Raw genomic sequence first — 25,241 nt, forward strand, 5'->3', positions numbered from 1 at the left:
CACCCCGGTAGAGAAGTTGTTCCACTTATTGTCCAAGACAAGTGGTGACGCCCACGCCATTGTTTCTAAGGCTCCGCTTACCCATGAGGGGTTTGTCGCCGCATGGCAAAGCCTCACAGACCGCTTTGAGAACCGGCGGCTATTGGTCAACAGCCAGTGGAAAATTCTTTTCAACCTCCAGGCTATTTCGCAAGAGTCCGGGGTCGCGCTGAAGGAGCTCCAAGCCACCATTCAGAGTTGTCTGACAGCCCCAGCAATGTCCGCCATCAATGTTGAGGCTTGGGACTGCCTCCTGGTGTTTATGATTTCGTCAAGGCTCCCCAAAGTCACAATTTCTATGTGGGAGCAATCAGTACATAATAAGGCCGAAATTCCAACATAGAAGGATTAAGACAACTTCCTGACAGAGCTCCATCGCACTCTGAAAGCAATCGACGACGTCAGGCCTAGTGGCTCCGGGCAACTTCCGCCAAGGTCGGGAACTCCTACTGCCCCTGCTCGAAGGCTCAATTCATACGAGACTCGAGTGGTTCCGGGCCCCAAGGGTTGCGATTTCTGTACGAGGGAGAACCACCCCATTCGCTTATGTCCGCGGTTCCTGGAAATGGACGTAAATGGGAGCTCAGACTACATTAAAAGGAAACAGTTATGATTGAACTGTTTTTCCCTAGGGCATCAGCAACGAGACTGCACGAGCGCCCATACCTGCTTCACATGTCACAGCCGACACCACACCCTCCTGCACCGCAGCAATCCGTTCGCCACCGCTCCAAGTTCGCCTACGACAGCAAGGGCTCGACCCGCACAGACTGTCAGAAGCACAAATGGCTCAGAGGATCAGTCGGATGTGCAGGTGTGCTTCGCTTCCGGGTCAGGAGCCGTCCTACTGGGCACGGCCCTTATTTGGCCAAACGACCGTTTGGGGCCGTTTATTCGGTGTGCCATTTGAGGTGCAGCTTCCAGGCACGAGCACTGATAGACTCAGGGTGCGAAGCGACCTTCATAACGGAACGACTGTTCAACCTTGTCAAGTTTTCATTCAAGACGATTCAAGCCCAAGTTTCCGGCCTTAATCAGACCATTTCCGCGCAGTCTACTAAATTGTGCCATTTTTCCATTCGGTCGCCGTCTAGACCCGGGCTACAATTAGAGACTGCGGCTTACGTTCTTCCGCAGTTGGCAGGAAATCTGCCATCATACCCGATTCCGCGAGATCGTCTCAAGGGGCTGCCCGACATTCCCCTGGCGGACCCCAAATTCTTTGAGAGCTCCCTAGTCGATGTGTTAATAGGAGCTGACATTCTTCCGTCCATTCTCCTCGGTAATGCCAAGGCTAAAATCTGCGGGTCGCTTCTCGGTCAGGAGACCATTTTTGGATGGGTGCTGACAGGCCCATTATCTCCAGCCAATCCCCGCAGCGTGTCCGTTTTTTCCACACGAGTGGCCCCCAGCCTCGGTGACTCACTGGATCAGCTTTTCACCAAATTCTGGGAGGTGGAAGATGTGCCCACACAGATAAGTTCGGAATCGGATTCAGTTTGCGAGCACAATTTTGTCCAGACGACGAGAAGAGACGAGTACGTTGTGACGCTCCCCTTACGCGACCACGGGCAAAAGGGTTCGGAGCTAGCGGCTTCACGGTCCTTTGCCCTTGCTCAGTTCCTGCGTATTGAGCAGCGCCTGAAGAGGGTCTCGCCCCTTAAGGCCCGCAATGACTCGGTAATCCAGGAGTACATCGACTTAAGCCACATGACCGAGGTCTCTCCCGCGAGCAGTTCCGATACCTACTATCTTCCACATCATGCCGTCTTCAAGCCCGAAAGCACGACCACTAAGGTGCGGGTGATCTTCAATGCTTCGAGCCCGTCCGCAAACGGGACCAGTCTGAACGACATTCTTTACGCGGGCCCGGTCTTACAATCCGCCCTGACGATTCAAATCCTGAAGTGGCGATACTTTAGGTTTGTCTTCAACGCCGACATCGAGAAGATGTATCGCCAAATTTGGGTAGACCCCAAGCATACTCCGCTCCAACGTATTTTGTTTCGCAATCCCGATGGGGATATCCGCGACTACGAGTTGAAAACGGTCACCTTCGGTGTCAATTGTGCCCCGTTCCTGGCGATCCGTGTGCTGCGACAGCTCGCTGACGACGAAGAGTCGAAGTACCCGCAGGGAAGCCAAGTTATCCGGCAGTTTATGTACGTTGATGACGTTCTCGCGGGGGCCGACTCCAAAACTGAAGCCCAAGCTTCGATTCGGGAGTTGAAAGGGGCCCTAGAATCAGCAGGGGTCCCACTTTGGAAATGGACGCCGAATAGCAAGGCACTCCTGGCCGACATTCCGAGCGACCACCGTCTCCATGCTGACTTTCTCGACATCGATGCAGAGAGCACGGCCAAGACTCTCGGCGTGCGGTGGAAGGCGACGACTGATGAATTCTTTTTTGTCCCGCCAGAATTGACTTCCGGCTCGGTTTTCACGAAGCGCTAAGTCCTCTCCCAAATTGCCAAATTGTTCGATCCAACAGGTTGGCTCGCTCCTTTCATTGTTCGAGCAAAAATGTTCATGCAAGACTTTTGGCTTCTGGATCTAGGATGGGATGACGCCCTCCCTCAAGATTTCTGTCAGCGATGGGTTGACTTCCTAAAGAATTACTCGGTGCTCGATCAGATTCGTGTTCCTCGATGGGTCGCGTTCCGACCACACGGGTTCTGCGACGCTTCAAAAAAGGCGTACGGCGCAGCAATTTACGTTCGTGTCGAGGTTGGGTCCACGGTAATAGTGACCCTGCTGACTGCAAAGACTCGAGTAGCCCCAGTTAAAACGGTGTTGCCCCCTCGGCTAGAGCTGTGCGGTGCCTTGTTGTTGTCCGAGATGGCCACCGCCGTTCTGCCAAAGATTCCAGGGGCCGCGTCTGCCCTATACTGTTGGACCGACTCGACTATTGTCCTCGCGTGGCTGCATAAGCCAGCGTGCCAGTGGACAACGTTCGTGGCCAACTAGGTGACCAAGATCACCCAGTTCACCGACGTGCAGAAATGGGCACATGTCCGCTCCGAGCAGAACCCTGCGGATCTCGCTAGCCGGGGCGTAGCTCTCCAAGATCTTGCAGATAACCAGTTGATCTTGCAGATAACCAGTTGTGGTGGCACGGTCCTGACTGGCTGCAGAGGCCTCGCAGCGACTGGCCCACTCAAGGCTATGATGCCCCCGTGACTGAACTCGAGAAGCGAGCAGTCAAGGTCCATGTCGCGAAGGCGCCCCCCGAAGATCTCCTTGAGCGTTTTTCCACACTCGACAAGGCATTACGAGGCCGGCCTATGTTAATCGCTTCATTCAGCGCGCGCGGAAGATTCGACCCTCGTTTGAAGAGCATCTGACCGCTAATGAGGTTACGTCGGCTAAACATCTTCTAGTTTCCGTCACTCAGCGCAGACACTTCGTCTCTGAGATGGGCTGCTTAAGCGAAAAGCGTCCAGTATTAGCATCTAGTCCGATTCAAAATCTGAACCCTTTCGTGGATTCGCAAGGCCTTATGAGAGCCTGCGGTCGGGTCACGTCCTCTGAGCTTCTCCAATATGACGAACGGCACCCTATTATCTTTCCGTACGGCTGTCATCTGTCTCGACTCCTGGTTCATTTTACACATCGCATCACGCTGCACGGTGGCAGTCAGCTGATGATCCGTCTGATCCGGGACAAATTCTTGATTCCAAGGGTGAGGAATTTGGTCAAGTCCATCGTCTATTCTTGTAAGGTATGTATCATCCACAAGAAGAAGTTGCAGACGTAACTCATGGGAGAGCTACCCAAGGAACGGACGTCCTTCTGGCGCCCATTCACGTACACCGGTGTGGATTATGCCGGAGATAAAATCCCTTCGAGATAAAAAACTATACGGGGAGGGCCTGTCTCATCACAAAGGGTTACGTGTTGGTGTTTGTGTGCTTTTCCACTAAGGCCATCCATTTAGAGCCTACGTCGGACCTTACGACCGAGAAATTTCTGGCGGCTTTCGCACGGTTCGTGTCCCGAAGAGGATGCCCCCGTCAAGTGCAGTCCGACAACGGGAAGACCTTTGTGGGAGCAGCTGCTCTACTATCCCGCGATTTTCTCCAGAGCCTAAAGGGGGCTGTGACCGGTGCCTATAGTCACCAGCAGCTTCTCTGGCATTTCATTCCTCCGGGAGCTCCCCACATGGGGGGCCTTTGGGAAGCAGGGGTCAAGAGCCTCAAGACCTTGTTCTACAAGTCCACCGCCACGCGGAAATACACCTTTGAGAAGCTGGCTACTCTCCTGGCGAAGATCGAGGCGTGCCTGAATTCGCGGCCACTCGCGCCAATGTCCGAAGACCCCGCTGACCTGCTGGCTCTTACACCCGGGCACTTTCTTGTGGGAGGCCCACTTCTCGCCACGGTCGAGCCCGAGATACAGGGGGACACCAATTCCATCATCAATCGCTGGCAACACCTCAAGGCGCTTCAGCATCAATTTCGGCTCCGATGGAAGGAGGAATACCTCAAGGAGCTCCATAAGAGGAACAAGTGGCGAGCCCCTACGAGGGACCTCCGGGTTGGGGATATGGTCGTCATCAAGGAAGACAACCTTCCGTCCAATGAGTGGCGTTTAGGCAGGGTTGACGCGGTGTATCCCGGCTCCGATGACCATGTCCGCATGATCGACATCCGTACCGCGCGAGGTCTCGTAAGGAGGCCCGTTGCTAAGGTCGTGCTTCTTCCGTTGGACGCGTCCGCCTACCCAAAATAACTAACATTTCTTCCGCTCCAATGTTCCTGTCCATTGTGCTGTCCCGTAGCTCTGCCCGTAGTTCCGAACCTTCATTTACACCGATTCTGATAATGTTATTTGTTCCTTCACCATTATTCCGTCAGCCATAGTCAACACGATATCGCCACGTCCATGCAACACTCAAGCATCGCTGGAGAGCAGATGTACTCGAGGTATTCAGTCCTACCGTTGCCGAGTCTGCAATGGAATCCACGCCTTGAAGAAGTGTCGGCGCTTCCTACGCCTTAGCGCCGAGAAGCGGCTCCGAGCGGTTCTTGTAAACCGGAATTGCTCGAGCTGCTTGGCCACACGCTGCTGCACCTCGTGGTGAAGCCGCGGGATCAGCGCAAGGAACGCCAAGAGGGGCACCGGTCACGGATCGCGGGAGTCAGGACACGGAGTGTCTCGTCTGGCGCCTGGCCGTCATCCGCCAACTCCCGGCGCGGTTCGGGTGCTCCTCGGCCTGGGTCCGCCACTTTCCGGCAATCCCAACCCGATCCACGGCCACCGACGTCCCGGCACTCGTCGATACATCCTCGGCATTCTTCCGCCACTCCTCGGTTGCCGAATTCCGCTCATCCGCCCGCGTCATCCGCACCTAGGATATGTTCTGCCTCTCGTCGAGGGCCCCCGCTGGACGCGGTCGCTGCGCCCACCCTCTCGTCGCTTCTGCAACGGAACAGCGTCAATGTGCTGCCGGCTGCACTAGTGCGCATAGACACCGGGACCCGGAGTTTCGACACGGGGGCCCTCATCGACCCATGCACGCCCTCGAGCTGCATCGACGCCTCGCTCGCAGCGTGTTTCCGGCTGCCCACTACCAGCGTGGGGGACGAACAGGTGTGTTCCGCCACCGTGGGGTCAACGACCGATGATAGCGTTCGGCTGGAGGTCATGTTTAAGATTAAGCCTCACGTGCGAGTTCGTACGCCGTCCCGGGAGCTGAGCGAGGCGGTGCGTGCCCTCTTCCGAGGCGTGACCATAGCGGATGAGCGATTCCATCTGCCAGCGACAATCTCCGTTGTCCTGGGCGCAGATATGTACCCACGGATTATCCAACCGGGCTTCCTGAAGATCCAGGACGGTCTGCCAGTGGCCCAGAGCACCGCTTTTGGATGGGTCGTGTCCGGAGCCTGCCACCAGCCATAACATCGAGGGAGCTATTGCAACCCGAGCGATTGCAAGGGGGGCGGAATGTTTAGGTAAGGGGCCGTGGTGCCGCTCACCTGAAGAGCGCATCCGCGCTGAAGAGCGCACCCGCGCTAAAGAGTGCACCCGCGCTAAAGAGCGCATCCGCGCTGAAGAGCGCATCCACACTCGCCTCTCTGTGCCCTATCTTCTCGCTCGTTGGTTGTCGTCGATAGTCTCTTACCTGAACTGAAGACGCCCCCGACTCATTATTTTCAACCCCTATTTCTGGAATCTTTTGCGGCACCATCGCCCCCCCACACCTCCATCCCTATCATATAAAAATATCTTGCATTCTTCTGAGCTAGGTATGGCTAATCTCTTTGCGTCATTTTTTTTAAATAACTTTTTCGCTCAATTCATATGATTTCAATTCTTCTTATCCCTATAAATTACCACACTTAAGCAACATTAACTTGTCAAAATTTCAATTTCGGGATGTGTTTAAAGCTCTCTCAACAATGATATCTCATTCTCTGCTGGTCCTGATAATTTCCTTAGCTGTGTTCTAAGTCATTGTTTAAATATCCTTTGCTATCCTCTTACTATCTTATTCAATTCATTCTTGGAGCTTGCATGTCTTCCCAAGCGATGAATGAATCATTTATTATTCCGCTTTATAAAAAAGGCTCAAAAGCACTTATTTAGAACTACCGAGAATTGCTAAACTATCTGCGATTTTACTTCCCAACTGCAACATTTTGGTAAAAGCATTTTTTCCACTTCACAGCATGGTTTTGTCAAGCATCGCTCTACCACAACTAACCTTCATGAATTCACTTCGATCATTCACAGAGGTTTTCTGAGCCGCATGGCAGCTGTTGTGGTATACACTGATCCTAGCAAAGCGTTCGATTCTGTGAACCATCAGAATTATTCACCAGAACCATCACAGGGGTGTTCTCCGCAAATCGTACAGTGGTTGACCTCCTATCTATCGAACCACACGTAGCGTTTTTTGTTTAAAAATATTACATCACAGATTATAAACGTTTTATCGGTGACCCGTTTTATCGGTTATGTATCTGATGATGTCAAGTTATGACTTTCTTTCTCAGACCATTTCCTTCATAGGCACCTGCAACTAGACTTTAACGAAGTCTTCTTGTGGTGTTCAAGCAATCTCCTTTTGCTTAACTGCTCTAAGTGTAAGGTTATGACGTTCAATCGCAGTGTGCCTCACATCGTTTCGTACTCTCTTGGAAATAACGTCTTAGATCGTGTTTCCCTAATTAACGATCTTGGAGTCATTTTTGACAATAAGTTGTCCTTCAACGAACATATATCACTAACAGTTAATAAGGCCAGAGGTGTGCTAGCTTTTATTAAACGTTGGTCTAAAGAATTTGATGATCCTTTCACAACTAAAACTCTATACGTATCGTTGATTCGTCCTACCTTGGAATACTGTTCTAGCGCTTGGAGTCCGCAATACTTTGTTCACCAAAGGAGGATTGAATCTGTCCAAAAGCAGTTTCTGCTATTTTCGTTAAAAAGCTTAAACTGGGATACTGCCACTTTCCTCCCGTCGTATAATTGCCGGTTAAAACTACTAAACCTACCTCCTTTAAAAGAGCGCCGTACTTGTGCTGGGGTTATGCTACTTCATGTGCTTATTCTTGGACAGGTTGACTCACAAGTACTTCTTGAAAAATTAAGGTTCTCTGTTCCTAATAGGGTAACTAGATCCTTCCGACCCCCTTGGTTACCGATTTCTAGGTCTAATTTTGCGGAACACGATCCATTTCGCGTTATTTGTAAAAATTATAACTCATTGTCCCATCTATTATCCCCTGAACTATCCCTAGATGTAATTAAATCCAAAAATATGAAATATCTTTTAACTTAATTTATCATTACTTTTAGTTATAATAATTTAGATTCTATAATAACAGATCATTGTTAATAATAAATAAAAAAATAAAAAAAAAAAGATTGCAGGTGACACTGTCGCCATGTAACAAGTATCCTTTGATTACGGTGCTCATAGTAATAATTAGATTTAATAATTTCTGGCGACTGCTGCCTCCGCTATGCCAGGACACGCAATGCACTTGCGCCAGCGAGCCTGGTTTGGGAGTTACATGTGGACGATGCGCCCCCCACTACACCTGGACACACCGCGCGCGTGCCCTAATGAACCAGGGTTTCCCTACTCAGAAGTTGCCCTACTGACCGTGTGCCGCGACTCCACTACTCCGGAGACACACCAGTGAGTCTGAATTGGGAGTTGTTTTGCCGGGGACCGGGGTGTTCCTGATCGGTTTCCAAAACTTGGGCGTGAGTTCACGAGCCGGCTTATCCGTGCCTTGCAGGATCACGCCTGTTGGTTGCGATTTCAGGAGTCGGTAAGGCGTACGCCAGACGTATCCTTTCCTCAGGCTACCTGACGTGTTCGGGAATAAACCAACTCGACTACACACGACCCTGGGTTTTCAGAGGAAAGTCCAGCAGTGGACCCTTTCCTTATTGTCTATTCGCTCTCCTTGCGCTTGGCTGTCGGACTCTCCAAAGGCGGTCCTTCAACTCAAACAAACCGAATCCTTTTTAGAAACGGTCTAACACTTGAATGGCGGACACTTGAGTGCCCCCTCGTCCCTCTCGACCATGGACATTCGTTGTCGTTAAACGGACCTCGAGGGCCCGCTACGCCCTGCGTCACCCCCCCAACTCCTTTCTCCTTCGTTGACGGTAACCCTGTCGCACTTTCTAAACACGGGTGCACGGCGTGCTGATCTCCCCCCCACCCTTTTTGGTTACTTTTCCCGCTGACCTCTTGCTGCTCCGGGAACCGTTACGTTCCACGTTAATTCCGTCATCCCATAGAGCGACGGTGGCTTCCTCTCGCCGCCCCTTTGGGTCCTTCCCTTGACTGCTCGGTTGTTGACCGGTGCTTGACCCTTTAGACCGCTTCCGCACCACACTCCATCTTCTGCCCCCGGCTTCCTGTCTTATCGTGTGGGGAGAACGAATCTCCTCACACTATATTCTTTGTCATACAAAAAAAATTTTCTTAATTATATTTTTTTTTTATTTAGAAATTATATTTATATTTTCATATTTTATATTTGTAACGGTTTTTTTAAATTTAATTTCGAAAAAGTTGGATGGATTGCTTGCACTCGCCAAGAAAATTCGGGGTCCCTTCGAAAGGTTCCCCTTATTGCTATATTCTTTGGCATACTAAAAAAATTTTCTCTATTTTATATTTTTTCATATTCAGAAATTATATTTATATTTTCATATTGTATATTTTCATATACCTCTCTTTTGTTCGACTTTGTTTTTTTTTTTTTACAAATATCTACCTCGAGTCCTCGGAGCTGCTGACGTTCCTTTTGACTAGGCCTTTTGGCCTAGGCGGGTCCGGTGTTGGTCTTTGCACTGCTATGTTGCATTATGCAAGTAAATTTGCATCTAGTGGTCCACTAGTGGTCCACTTTGCATCTGTGGTATGTAGTGGTCCAGGACAGTCGTTTGTGGTCATGTCAGTATATTTCGGCAACGGCTTTGGAAATGGTAGTTTATTAGTTTGTATTAGTATTGGGTTTTTCTGGGCTCAGCGTTCCATTATCCGCACTCTACTCACTCAGAATTTTTTTTTCCACAGCCGCTTTTTGCATTTATATTTGGTTGGTTTCGTTTTGTTTTGTTTTTTCCATCATTTGGTCCTTTGATGTAATTTAAAATAGTCCTACCTGATTCCTACCTTGAAGCACTTGATCCTGTAGCTTGGCCTGAGCACAGTATCATTCATGAATTCCTAGCAAAAGACGCACAGAATCCTAGCCCTGCAGAAACTGCTTCAAAAAACTGAATAACATATAATAATAACATGCTGCTATCAAAACGTTAGAAGTATTCTCGGTAAGCTGAGCCAATTTTTTACAAAGAGTGCCTCTTTTGATTTTGATGCTATCGTGTTTACTGAATCTTGGCTTAACTCCTCTGTCTCTGATTATGAAATTCTTATTCAAATTCATATTGTTTCGATTGGATCGTTAAACTTTTGCTGGTGGTGTCCCCATTGCTCTTTGTAATGAGTACCCTGTTGAACTTATTCCTTTTCCGAATTAGTTTGGAATTGAGTTCATTGCGGTGAATTTTAACTGGCTCGTCTCATATTTTCCTGACATGTTCCAACATTCCTCCCATGGCTGAAGATATTGTACACTTTTGTACACATATTGATGCCATGAAGTCTGTGTTTTCGTTAGTCAAGGACCGTGATTTAATCCTAATCATGGGAGATTTCAGTCATGGGATTTAATCCTAGTCTGAGGTAGACAATTTCCCGCTTTCCAGTTGTCATAACGACTTTATCGATGGCTTAACTGATCTTGCACTGCTCCAAATAAATCCAATTCATAACACTCATGGCATATTTCTGGACCTTTATTTTTTCCAATGTGTCATCCTCTGTAACAGTCATTCGGTCCCCGCCGCTATCGCTTCCTGAAGACTTTCACCATTCTACACTATTAGCATCGGTGTTAATTGATGTGCCTAACAATAAAGCTTGCTTTAAAGTTCAACCTCGTTTCAAATTCTTCAGAAACACTGATTTTATGGCCAATCGAAATCATTTGGCTGAAATTGATTGGAATTTTCTTTCGTCTATAAACACAATTAAAGCTGCTACGGATTCGTTGTACGAAATAATTCATAATTCCTTGAACAAATTAGTTCCTGAAGTCCCATTATCATTGTCTACAAAACCACCTAGGTATAATAAACACCTTTCTCGTCTTAAGAACAGGAAATCTAGAGCTTAGAAAAAAGTTTCTTAAGTCAGGTTCGATGTGCCATCAGTCAAGCTTTCTGTATATTCGCAACCAGTTTATTATTCTCAACGATCAACTTTATAAGCAGTATATCAGGAATTGTAAGGTAAACTTTCGTAATGATCCAAGCTCCATCTACTCTTTTGTCAATATGAAACGTAAATCAAATCATTTTCCTCCTTTCCTATCATATAAAAATATTTCACATTCTTCTGAGCAAGGTATTGCTGATCTCTTTGCGTCATTTTTTCAAACCACCTATTCGTCCGATTCATAAAACCACAATTCTTCTTATTCTTTCAAATTACCACATATAAACAACATTTACTTTTTAAAATTTCGAATTCAGGATCTGTTCGAAGCTCTTTCAACAATAGATATATCATTCTCTGCTGGTCCTGACAATATTTCTAGCTGTGTTCTAAGGTACTGTGTACCCAAGAGATGGAACGAATCTTTTATTATTCCGCTTCACAAGAAAGGCTCTAAAGCACTTATTGAGAACTACTTGGGGATTGCTAAGCTATCTGCGATTCCCAAACTGCTTGAGAAACTGGTTACTTTCCAACTGCAACATTTTTGTAAAAGCATTATTTCCACTTCACAGCATGGTTTTGTCAAGCATCGCTCTACCACAACTAACCTTCTTGAATTCACTTCGTTTATTCACAGAGGATTTCTGAGCCGCATGCAAACTGATGTGGTGTACACTGATTTTAGTAAAGCGTTTGACTCTGTGAACCATCATCTCCTCCTTCATAAGCTGTGTCTTATGGGGTTTTTTCCACATATAGTACAATGGTTGACCTCTTATCTATCCAACCGCACGCAGCGTGTTTTGTTTAAAAACAGTTCATCACAGATTATAAACGTTTCATCTGGTGTCCCACAAGGTAGTCACTTAGGACCTCTTATGTTTGTTCTTTTTGTCAAAGATTTACCTAGTGTTGTAAACTATGCTACTACATTTCTGTATGCTGATGATGTCAAATTATGTTTTTCTTTTTCAGACCATTTTCTTTATAGACACCTGCAATTAGACCTCAACGAAGTCTTCTTGTGGTGTTCAAACAATCTCCTTTTACCTAACTGCTCAAAGTGTAAGGTTATGACATTCAATCGCAGTGTGCCTCACATCGTCCCGTATTCATTAGGGAATAACGTCTTAGATCGTTTTTCCCTTATTAACTATCTTGGAGTTCTTTTGACAATACGTTGCTGTTCAATGAAATTATATCATTGACGTCCATAAAGCCAAAGGTGTGTGCTAGCTTTTATCAAACGTTGGACAAAAGAATTTGATGATCCTTTCACAACTAAAACTCTAGATGTATTTTTGGTTCGTCCCTTGGAATACTGCGTTTGGAGCCGGCAACACTTGGTTCATCAAAAAAGGATTGAATCTGTCCAAAACCAGTACTTCTGCTACTTATGCTACTTTATGTGCTTATTCTTGGACAGGTGGACTCAAAATTACTTCTTGAAAAATTAATGTTTTTGGTTCCTAATAGATTAACTAGATTCTCCCGATCCCTTTGGTTACCAACTCTACTCTGGTTACCAACTTAGACCAAAAGGTGGCTGAACACGATCCATTTCACGTTATTTGTAAAAATTACAACTCATTGTCCCATATATTTCCCCCTGAACTATTCCTAGATGTAATTAAATTAAAGTTTATGGAATTTCTTTTAGCTTAATTTATCCCTACTTTTAGTTATAACAATCTAGAATAACTGATCATTGTTAAGAAATAATAAATAAATATAAAACTCCTTCGGATCCTGAGTAAATTGTATCCGGCAGCGGCGAATATTATTCCTGTAACATTCAGCGTTATGTACGGGAAAATTTGAACGAGGTAGTAGATATCTTGAAAAATCAATACTACTGAAGTTTTTTTTTATATTCATGGCACCTTGTAAGCCAAGGGTGGTTTGTTGAAGCGGACGGATATTTCCACTGCAAATAGAGTCAAAAAATGTATTAAAATATGGTAACATTTTTCTAAGGTGACATTGTGACATTTCTAAGGTGACCCTAAAGATAAGTTAGGGTTTGGGTGGAAGAAATGAGTACTAGGTATAATATAGTCGAGAAACTCGACTATAGCTGTCTTTTCTTGTTTAGGGTTAAATCACTGCTTCCATACATTACTCGTAGGATAGGAGTGAAAGAAATTAAATTATTAATTGATACAGTGACATCATAGAAATATATTGCACCCCTTCCTATGCTTAAAAATATCGGGGAAGTGGATAACCCATTTAATGTAAAATAAATTCACGGACATTCAAAAATTCCCAAAAAAGCTTATTTGTAACAAAATCAAATTTCCGTCACGGTTTTACATTTTTTTACGGTATTGTCAGATACCGTACCCACACCGAATGGGTGTTTACAAATTTTTAGGATCAGAGGCTTAACAACTTCTAGAGGAAAGCATGATAAGACCATCTACATCACCCTATAATAATCCAACGTGCGTCGTGGCTAAAAAAAGGAACCGAAAAAACGGATTAAAAAAGAAACGATTAATTATTGATTTCAGAAAATTAAATCATAAAACGGTAGATCATAGATACCCTATCTCGACGATCTATCATATTGTCAAATATAGAAAAGTCACATTTTTTACAACGCTTGATTTGAAATCAGGCTTCCACCAAGTAGGACAAGCGAATAGGGAATGAGAGAAAATATGGGTTTGGTAGACTGCCGTTCCTCCAAAAAATGATCTAAGTATATTACAGAGGGCCATCGATGATATCTTAAGGGGAAACTCTCAGACACATGCCAGGTTTACGTCGAAGAAGTTATCATCTTTTCTATGACAAAAGATGATACATTCACAGAGTTCTGGAGAATCTTATAGAAGCAGGCAAAAGGGTATCCCAGGAAATATTAAAGTTTTCAATCAAAGAAAAGGTCAGAGCATTTAGAGATTTTCCCTTACCAAAAAGCCTTTTTAATGTCAGATATTTTATGAGTTTTTCAAGTTTTTATTGATAATTTATTAAATCTATAGTCATCTCTTACGGAAAAAGAGGAAAATTGAAAAGTGCGCAAATATTAATGAAAAAAAACTTGAGAAACTGGAGGAGGATCTCCTTAAATAACTGTTGTCAGGAATGTTGTCCTTACTGATGTCAACGGATACGCCGTTTTTTATAAATTTTTGGAGCTGTTTTAAATGTGAATTGTTATTGTTAGAATTGTTATTATAATTGAATTGTTATAATTAAATTTATAATTGAATCTAAATCTTGTATAAGATAGATTAGGGCGGAGCAGGAGCGAAAGCTATATTAGTGAGAGAAAACGGCTTAAGGTTAGAGAAGAATAGAGAAATCAAAACATAACGTTGAAGAGGCATCATCTTTCGTTCATTTACTTATTGTTTTTATATTTAGCAGGCCACAACTATTTTTTATTTTTTGATTTTTGAGAGATAAAATAACCTGGTTGTCTGTTCCCTTAAAAAGTAAAAGTTAAAACTCCCCTGTTCTGTAATTATGTATATCGAGTAAAAGACTTATGCGTATTTAGCGACCATCAACCATTATTTTTCGCTGTTTTGGATAAAAATACAAATAATATATAATACAAATATTATAATACTTGTATGTATACTTACTAAGAAACAAATTACCAATCAATCGTTTCTCGAGCGCCCCTCGGTCGTCTGAGCTTCTAAGCTTTATGATGAATGTATAATTGCTAACAAGGATCTTTAAGACAATTAAAGGTAGAACTATCCGCTTTGGAACTGAGACTCATATAGTACTCGCACAGATCAAGTTTGTATCAAATTTTTGACATGCCCACTCAGGCCACCAAAACGAAAATCTCGTTGAAGCGCCATCTTATTATTGTTTCGGTAAATGTTTTAAATCTTAACTATTTCAATGGATGATTTACATCTAAAAATCAAGGTAGACCCCTATGGTATTCGCGTAGATCAAGTTTGTGTCAAAATTTTGCTAGACCTACTCCCGCCCCCAAAACAGAAATCATAACTTTTTTTTCCAATGGCAAATCTACACTCACAAATCAAAATTCACCCAAATCGGATAATTTTTACAGGAGCTTTACCCCTTTAAGTCTGCTTCCTACTGAATCAATAGTATGGCCGTAGGTGGCCATACAAAAATATGCAATACAAAATTGTTGCTGAGAATCCACACCGTTAAAGTTTAATCTTTAAAGGTTAGTTAAATTGTGGGTGGAAGACATTTACCGCGTATAATCAAGCCGGAAATATACCCGTTCTTTCTTGTTATACCCTTGCAGAGGGTATTATAATTTTGTTCAAAAGTGTGCAACGCAGTGAAGGAGCCATCTCCGACCCAATTAAGTATACATATATATTCTTGATCAGGATCACCTTCTGAGTTGATATGAGCATGTCGGTGTGTCCGTTTGTCAGTCTGTCTGTTTCTACGCGACTAGTTTTTCAGTTCTAAATCTATCGACTTGAAACTTTGCACACACGGCCGGGATCAGCCGACTATATCTTATAGCTGCCATATAACTGATTGATCGGAAATGCTATAACTTTGGTATTTTTAGAGTTCGGATATTGCATGAGTGCTATGTTTGGCAAAATAAAACGACCTGCCAAATTTTATAAGGATCGGCCGACTATATCCTATAGCTTCCATATAACTGAATGATTGGAAATGACCCAATTTTTGGGGTTTTGAAGATAGAAAACTGGAACTTAGTACAGATTATATTACAATTATTACATTAAGTACAATTATATTTTTGGTCAGTTAATCCGACCTACCGAATTTCACAACGATCGGCCGACTAAATCTTATAGCTGACATATAACTGAATGATCGGAAATGGTTTTTGGTAGAAATACCAACTTTGATATTTTTGAAAATGGAAGCTTGGGACTTTTTTTTTAGATTTTGTCATAAGAATCGTTTAACTATATCCGATGTTTGCGATATATATCCAGTTTTTACTGCAAGGGTATATCAATATTAATTATATCATAGCAAGGTTATAAGGAAAGCTTTCCTTTCTTGTTTCAAGCTCGATTTATTGACCTCCTGACCTGACTTCCTTCATTGCTTGTATTCAACTATTTGGTTTCCAGTTGTGTCCGGAATTGTGGGGGAAAGTTGTATTTTGGAAAGTTGATATAATACAGACTTTTCTTTATTTTCTTGTTTAATTGAACTACGACGTAATGCAGTGGGAGCAAACTTCTATTTTCCATGCGTGCACTCGTGCATAGGGTCGGAAATTCTACCGCAGCGCGGCCGACACACTGACAGTGTGATCAATCTCAAATTTTTTTAGAAGCTCTGTCATTTGCTCTCATTTGACTCATTTGACAGGCCAAACTTAAAAATCAAAATGTTTCTACTAAGAAAAACATTCTCAGAAATTTGGTTGGAAAAAGTTTTCTCCATAGAAAATTTAGATAGGGAAACGTTGATTTTCATTTGTTTAAGAAATGTTGCTAGCAAAGTTTTCTTTAAAATAAAATACACTATTTTAGTGCTCATTCCAACTTTTAACTTAACAAAAAATGAAAAAAAAAACTACGCTTTTTTCGCTCAGTAAATCCTTTGACTATTTTTTTTCTATGTTACGGATACTCTCAAATTTTAAACATGTGTGTGTTTTGCCTCCACTGATTTAGTACATAGTGGAATTGAATGTCAAAAAAAAAAAAAATAAAAAAAACAAATTTTTTTCTGCCTCTACCTCGATAATTACGTCTGTTGTTGAAATTACCGCTGTGGACATGTCCTATAAAATGGCGTATTATGCTGAATTTGCATTGTAAGTACTTAGTGATGGCTTCGTTCATCGTTGCGAAGCTTCCTGCCTCAAGAATTGTTTTTAGTTTTTCATGATCACAATTTTTAATCATTGTATTTATCAAATATCAAATTTCATAAGGATCGTAAGGGTCGTATTATTTTGACAAAAATAGCACCCATGCAAATCGGAACTCTCGAACTCTAAAAACACCAAAGTTTTACCATTTCTGATCAATCAGTTATATGACAGCTATAGGATATAGTCGCCCGATCCAACTAATATACTGCGTGCAAAGGAAAGAAGGATGTGTGCAAAGTGTCCAATAGCTTTAAAACTGAGAGAAAGCTCCCATTTTTTGTAAGTTCTACCGAAAAAAATTATATACAAATTCCTACTATGTCACTACTATAGTTCTTAAAATTATTTTTTTTGTAGCACTGTGTAATACAATTGTTTCTAATAAAAAAAATTATATATTGGGTTCTTTTATTGTAGCTCTTAATGATTTTGAAAGTATAAACTCCAATAGACGGCACTATGACTCAAAAGGTAAATATTTTCCAACAAAAAAGCAACTTATTAAATAATAGCTTCGGTCACATTGAAATTTTTAGCAGCTCGAGCAAAGATACTTGGATCTACGGAAATCCATGTCAAGCGCGAGAGTACAATTGCTTTAACATGTTCAGTAAATACACATGCATCATCTGTTATATGGTAAGTTTTAAAAGTGAACTATTTATAAGAAAATAGTTTATATAAAATTAATAAAAATGTTTTATAAGGTATCATGGATCGTCCATTGTGGATTTTGATTCTTTACGTGGAGGCATTAGTTTGGAAACCGAAAAAACGGATGTTGGTACTACTAGCCGTTTAATGCTTACGCGAGCTTCATTCAAGGACTCTGGCAACTACACTTGTGTTCCTAATGGAGCTATACCAGCATCTGTCAGAGTTCATGTTTTAACGGGTAAATATAAGTAAAGCCTCCCTAAATTTTTTTATAATTGATTCAGATTCAACAGGTATAAGCCCAAATAGAAATTTGTAAATAGAGGCTTTCAAATAGTTTCTTATTTTCTGTCAAACTGCCACACTTAGAGAGGGCCATCAACTCGATTTTCTATTTACTTCACACAAAAATTTAACATAACCTTATGACTCCACTCAAAAAAAGTCCCGAACAAACATAAACTTCCTTCATCTCGTTTCGCACACCTAAAATCACTGTGTACGGCAGTCTACGATGTAACGATGCGTTTAACTAGAACCACTAACCATACAGCATATAGACAACCATTTCATACAACGAAAATGGACGCAAAAATTTCTTCCGACAGGCCCCAGAAAGGATTTGTTACGCTCTCTTACGCTCACCGTTCGTTCATCTTACGCTAATATTCTCATTGAACGCTTTCTGTTTCTTAGTCTCTGAAAGGATCGCGACGAAGATGTTGGAATGTGTGCGTGCGATTTCGTTTCGAAGCCAGCGCACAAAATTTGGATTTTTCCAACATTTCAGGCTGTCAACCCTAACAAAATTCGGGTATTCGTTATTTGGTGAAATGAGAAAAGAAATAATATTATTTGTTGTATTATATTTTTTAATATTTCAGCATACATTATACATTTATTTAGAAATAAGATTAAGTGTTACCAGTAAAATGTTTTGTATATATGTATATATTTTTACAAATCATTAAAAATCAATATACTGATATGGGAAAAGGGTATATTTCAGTCGGAGTCACTTAAAACGCCGATTGCTTTTAAGTTTTTGTTGATCTGCAAGAGGCTTGCGCATGCCTGTTTTAACGATGGAAGGATTTAGGGGAGTGTGAAGACACTAAAACAGCTGATTGACTTGTTTACCTTGTTTACAATTTTCCAGGCACTTGTTACTATTTTGGTTTATTATGAGATCTAAATTATTGCCGTTAATTAAATAATTTCCTTTAAAAGTTTGGTTCTTAAAAAAATCGCCGCTCGAATTTGTTGCAATGCACTATGGGCGATTTTTCATAATGGGCGGCATAAAGTCATAAAATTTATGGTGAAATATTAAGGAAATGTTTTTTTTTATTAATAGTAAACAATTCAGTTAGCTGAAAAACAATTTTTTTTTTTATTATTTTTTTATTATCGAATTATATAAATTGGCACAAAAAATTTCATGCTGTTGAAAGTGCCTAAATTATTATTGGCTTCGTTTAAATTAATAAGTGTAATATGGATAGCAAAGCTCAACGTATTTAGAATCTTTTATTTACGAGATATGTGTATAAATGTTCGTGGTGTTTTTAATTTCCAGTGTTATTGTTGATTGTATTTTTAGCAAAAATCTAACAATTTTAATTGTGTTCCGTGGAGTATTTCTTGAAAAGTGCATATCAAAACATCCAACTAAAAATGGCAAGTTACTAACGAAAGTGTCTAGTTTATTGTAGTAATCATGTTTTTTGCTCTTTTTTGTTCCTTTAAAAGAAAAATGCACTTGAACATCCAACATCAGAGCTGAGTTCATACAATTTTTTTAATGATGAAGACACCGAATCAGACAACGAAAGCGATGACAAACATGAGAATTCTTTTGTTTTAGATGAAGAAGATTATTAACTTTTTGTTTTTTTAAGTTTAGAATATTGTTAAAACATGGTAAAATATTATTTTTTCTATTTTTATGCTTTGCTTTATAATAAAAATTTAAGTTTTTGTACAAGTGCCGGGGCTATAAAGGGGCGGAAAATAAAGGCATGGTCAAATTAAATAAAAAAAAAAAAATCCGAAAACAAACTAAAATATTAGTAACCTTAAAAAAAAATTAAGCTCCTAGCTCTATGTGTGGACTTTATGCCGCCAAAATCAACTAATCGCCCATAGTGCAATGGAGATACACAACTATTAAATAGGTATTGTGTTAACATATGGGCATTTCCACAGAAAGGTCCACCGCGGCCAAAAAATTAAAAGTTCTTGAAAATGATTTTTTTTAACATGGTTACATAAGGAAATGTTTAAGTTTATTAAACTTGAAAGAATTTTGCATTCATCGTTTACAGATTTCAAAATATTCGAATGCAAAGTCGCGCAAACGCAGCTGTTGTCCGTATGATGTTTGTAGGCCGTATTTTGTTTTTGTTTTTATAACAACTTCTAAAATAAATGCATTATGCTTTCCATTTTGCTTTCTAAAATCACTTTGAGATTAAATAAATGGAAAAGGAACGCAAATGTAACAGGCGATCACCAATAACGGTAAAAATTTGTCTTTGTTGCAAACAGAGTTTTAGTGTGCAATTAATATTTAAAAAAAATTTGGAGAAAAAAAATATTTGTATTTTTGGTGATCATTTGAAGTTTGTCCCGTGCGCGACTGTAAGTACAAACAAGAAAAGAAACCTAACTTCGGGCGGACCCGAAGTTGATATACCCTTGTAGTTAAAACCGGACATATATTGCAAAAATCGGATAAAGTTGGACGATCCTTATTTGAATATTATAATATAACCAATTATAATAAAAAATACAAAAATTACAATAAACAAGAAAGGAAAGCTAACTTCAACATCGTATATAGTTGGCCGATCGGAATTGACCCAACTTTTGTGTTTTTGAATATAGAAAGCTGGAACTTGGTACAGATTATATTTTTGGTCAGTTAATCCAACCTACCAAATTTTATAACGACCGGCTGCTTTATAGCTGCCATATAACTGAACGATCGGAAATGGTTTTTGGTAGAAATACCAACTCTGGTATTTTTGAAGATAGAAATTTGCGATTTTTTTTAGATTCTATATAATAATAACTTGAGTTGTATTATCATATTCTCATAAGGATCGGCCAACTATATACGATGTTTGAGATATATATCCTATTTTAACTGCAAGGGTATATCAACTTTGGCTCCGCCCGAAGTTAGCTTTCCTTTCTTGTTTTATATGGAGTTTGACAGCTGTTACGCGTTCGACAGCGGATTTTCGTCAACTCAGTACTAAGCTTTAAATGTTGTAGCTTTTGAAAAAAAGTGGATCTTCAATTATTTTTAACAAAAATGATACAAATTTTACAAAAGAAACTGACATTTTTGTATTTTTGTCGGGTTTTTTCGGATTGTGACTTCATTTTTTCGGTACAACTTCCAAGAAATGGTATCATTTTTGTCACATATCAATATTGTCTCATTAATCCTGAATAAAACGGGACCCATTTTATTGGGAAATTATGAAAATTGTATGAAGTTCTAACGCTTTTCCCATAACAAGTCAGTGCAATTTTACGAGCGCTTGGGAGTAACAGTGTGTAAATGAAAAGAATAGGCGAAATTGGAAGGCACACTACTGCTCCGGAACGCTAGCAATTTAAGTGAATTTTATTTTTTTTTTAGCACTGTTTTATTTGCCTTAATATTAGAACTGGACGAAGAGCTTTTAAAACAAGAAAGAAAAGCTAGCTTCGGGCGGAGCCGAAGTTGATATACCCTTGCAGTTAAAAGCGGATATAAATCGCAAACATCGGATAAAAGTTGCCGGTCCTTATGAGAATATCATCATAAAACCAATTAATTACAATAAAATATATAAAAAAAAAGTCCCAAGCTTCTATCTTCAAAAATATCAAAGTTGGTATTTCTACCAAAAACCATTTCCGATCATTCAGTTATATGTCAGCTATAAGATATAGTCGGTCGATCGTTATGAAATTTGGTAGGTCGGATTAACTGACCAAAATCTGTACCAAGTTCCGGCTTTCTATCTTCAAAAACACAAAAGTTGTGTCACTTCCGATCGTTCAGTTATATGGCAGCTATAGGATATAGTCGGCCGATCCGGGCCGTTCCGACTTATATACTGCGTGCAAAAGAAAGAAGGGTGTGTGAAAAGTTTCAAGTCGACAGCTTTAAAACTGAGAGACTAGTTTGCGTAGAAACAGACAGACGGACAGACGGACATGCTCATATCAACTCAGGAGGTGATCCTGATCAAGAATATATATACTTTATAGGGTCGGAGATGTCTCCTTCACTGCGTTGCACACTTTTGGACAAAATTATAATACCCTCTGCAAGGGTATAAAAACTACATATCATTTTAATAGTTTAATCTTGCGAATATGACGTTTGTGTAAATAAGTTTAAGAAATTTTGTGAAGAATTTATGCATTATGAATTTTTCATTTAAACAAATATCTGTGGTATCCAATGACGGTCCACAAAATTGTAGTTAATGGTCCACAAATAATTGAATCATCTGTGTTTCCTGTTTGTTGCTTAGGCAAAAACGCATCTGAGGCTCAAAACAAATATTACACGCGCGAAAGGCTCTTGTATGCCAGGAAAAATAGCCGAGTGAACAATTTATCTGACGTATTTCACCAAGCTTTTGATTCTTTTGACTCATTGCCAAGTGAAGTTTTTGCACTTTTAGTTTCTCCAAAATCGGAAGATGCAGCCCAAGTAGAAAGTGTTGAAAACGAGCTTCAAAGTGTACCACATTTTGATTTTGATTTAGAAGAAGAACGATTTTATTTTATTGTGATTATTATTATGTTTTCGTTAATTATGCTTTGTTATAATATGCAAAAATATTAATATAAAAATGTTCTTACAATTTTGGATAAAAAAAAATGTAGAAAATAAAAGAAAGGAAAGCTAACTTCGGGCGGAGCCGTAGTTGATATACTCTTGCAGTTAAAACCGGATATATATCGCAAACATCGGATATAGTTGGTCGACCCTTAAGAAAATATCATAATGTAACCGATTTATAATAGTATAAAATGTAAAAAAAATCACAAGCTTCGAACTTTTTATCTTCAACAATACGAAAAAAAGGGGTTTTTCCGAGGTTCAATTTTATGGCAGCTATAGGATATAGTCGCTGATCCCGACCGTTTCGACTTATATACTGCGTGCCAAGGACAGAAGCTCAGTCGTGCAAAGTTTCAAGTCGATAGCTTTAAAACTAACATGCTAGTTTGCGTAGAAACAGACAGACAGACGGACATGCTCATATCAACTCAGGAGGTGATCCTGATCAAGAATATATATACTTTATAAGTTCGAATGTATGTGTTGCACATTTTTGGACAAAATTATAATACCCTCTGCCGGGTTCGAATCTGGACGTCGCCAATGACTAGTTTTCTGAAGCAACGATGCAGGACATTTTTTTTTTTTTTTTGAACTTTGCTATTCTTTATTTAATCTTCTCTTTATTTTGAGACTTACAATAAGTTAACCAATTGAAGCATTAAATTTTAACTAAGACTATACTAAGTCGGCATTCTGGGAGCGCGTCCCTCAAATTGGTTGCTGGGTGTTCAACCTTGTTAGACCTCTTGCCAGGTGGTTAATAGCCAATAACTTGGCAAAGTACTTTTCTTTCTCTTCTGCGATCACTTAGTTGGCTGGTAGAATGTTTAAGTCACGATTTCGTTGCGAACGTACCACGGTGATTGCTCTCAAGATCTTCAACTATGCTCGCTGGACTATGTAAATATTTCTATACCTATATTTAGCAGGTGTATTGTACCTTAATAACTGCGAGCCGTACATCCATATAGGTTTTAGTACCGAATTAAACAGCAGGCCTTTATATTCAAGGCTAAAAAGAGACTGGACGTTGATAAGCTAATGAAGGCTGCTGGGTTTAGGCTTTAGGTGTGTTCTGCTGGCTTTAATGGGCCGGCGCCATGTAAGTCTTCTGTCGAAGTGTACTCCTAGATATGTCACTTCACTGTTACTAAGCGGCGGGTAGCTTTGCTTGATCAATGTGAACGTAACGTGCTTGCATTTTTGTTTGTTTCAACATCTACCCGATGAAGAGCTAGTTGCGCAGTAGCTTGCATCAGGCATTTTGAGCGGCTAAGAATAGTTGTATCATCAGCAAACGTAGGTATTGTTAGTCGGGTGTTTGTCGGGATGTCCGCTGTGAAATCATCAGCTATAGCAATGTTGCACCTCAAAGCAAATTTTCTGTCGTAAAGGTAAAGCGTTAAAAGCTTGTGTATTTTGTAGGAGAGCATTGTCTTAATCGCGTTCATTAGACCTTCTAGCCAGACTCTATAGAATGCTTGAGAAAAATGTAAAAATATTGCAGTGCAGTACTCTCGTCTTTCGAACACGTTCCAAATTTCTAATGTTATCCGGTTGACCTGCTCAATTGTTTCGTGCTTTTCACGAAACCCAAATTAATGTGACGGTATTTCTTCCTGGATTCTTAGGAAGAAGATTCGTGTTTATCTGATACAATACGCATTTTCAAAAAGTTTAGATACGGATGAAAGTAGGCTTATAGGTCTATGCGATTTGGGGATTAGTCATTATGAAAATTGACCATTTCCATCTTACTGGAAAGTTGCCAAATTTTGCGAACATAATTATCCTAATGCGAGTTATGAGGTCGCAGCCAGGAGATTTTTTTCGGATTCTGTTGATTTTTTATGTTGTTAGCGATTTCCTTTGGGCGAAACTCAATTGGCTTATATTGAAGCTGAGGCTCATAGCCGGTAAAGTCGGCAAAGTAAGCGACGTAATGGCAGGATTTGGTTGAAAGACATTTTAAAGGTGGCTTACGCGGTAAGCCGTTACCGTTAATCACGGTTTTTTTCAATGAGCTCAGAGTCTGATGAGCTCTCCATAGTAAGTGTTTTGTACTAGAAGTTGATTATAGCTCTATATAGCGGCGGTGTTTATGTATTTCTTTTGGATGTAGAGCTTCAGTAAGTTGACGTGGGGCATGTCTTAAGCTTTGCTTAGCAGATGGCAATCTGTGGGATTGCCACTCTTTACGTAAGCGTCGCGTTTCGAGGGCGAGCTGTTCGATTTGTAGACTTGTCTTCTTTTGATTTCATTGTGTATTTATAGTTAAAGCCTCGAGCTGCAGAGATGAGTACAGACCCCAGTGAATTAACAAAGCCTCGTTGGATTCATTGTTGAGATGAGAACAGCCTAATGTGTGAGCTAACATCCTTTCTGTACTAAATCCAATTTGTTTTCTTTGGTTCCTCTATGTTGGTGTAAAATAAAGGAGACAGGCGAGTGATCAGATGAGAGATCCAAATGGCATTGGGCGCTTATAAGGTTTTTGATTTTTTTTTTGGCAAGCGCAAAGTCTATTAAATCAAGTAGTTTCTTTGGGTCTGCCGTCCAGTATGTTGGTGTGCCAGAAGAAACATAGTCGAGCTTGTTCTAGGCTTTGATAATTGCATTGTAGAGCTGCTTTCCTTTTGGAGTCACGAGACGAGATCCCCAGGTGTGTGCTTGGTATTATAGTCTCCTGCTGCTATGCAGTGGTCGCAAAGTGAGTTGAATAACTGCATAAACTAATCTTTAGATATAGTGAAGCGAAGGGAGCTGTATACGACGGCTAGTGTAAGTTGGTGCCAGTATTTAATTGTATTCTTATAGATGTGGCCTGTAGGTAGTTTTTAGCAAATTTGTTTTGATAGTGGTGCTTAATACGGCTTCTGATTAGAATTCCAGACCCAGCATGTGCTTTACCGTCTGGATAAGTTGCTCTGGCGATTGATGCTGTTAAGCTGTGTTCGGTTCTTGGTATGCTTATTACAGAAATGAGCTTTTTGAGTCAGGGGTGGCCAGTCCTGATTTTAAAGCGTTTGCGTATGTCACATCTTTATCAGAGTTTAGCCAGTGATAATCTGGCTGTAGTTGGAAAGAAGACT

The 25,241-nt window shown here is 41.0% G+C and overlaps 1 protein-coding gene across 3 annotated transcripts in view; it reads left to right on the forward strand.

Annotated features, from left to right (window-relative positions):
- dpr7 (defective proboscis extension response 7) overlaps positions 1–25,241 on the forward strand; it is a 131,947-nt gene that overhangs the window by 50,514 nt on the left and 56,192 nt on the right. Inside the window, exons 4-7 of one of the 3 annotated variants that reach the window (XM_070282466.1) lie at positions 17,049–17,102; positions 17,168–17,270; positions 17,339–17,526; positions 17,582–17,910. In XM_070282466.1, the coding sequence (XP_070138567.1) occupies positions 17,049–17,102; positions 17,168–17,270; positions 17,339–17,526; positions 17,582–17,607 (371 nt within the window). In that variant the 3' untranslated portion in view covers positions 17,608–17,910. Of the gene's footprint in view, positions 1–17,048; positions 17,103–17,167; positions 17,271–17,338; positions 17,527–17,581; positions 17,911–25,241 lie in introns of those variants that run through there. The other 2 variants (XM_043213375.2, XM_043213376.2) reach the window with 2 other exon arrangements.

Source organism: Drosophila bipectinata, chromosome 4 (assembly GCF_030179905.1).
Source record: "Drosophila bipectinata strain 14024-0381.07 chromosome 4, DbipHiC1v2, whole genome shotgun sequence".
NCBI classification, from domain to species: Eukaryota; Metazoa; Arthropoda; class Insecta; order Diptera; family Drosophilidae; genus Drosophila; species Drosophila bipectinata.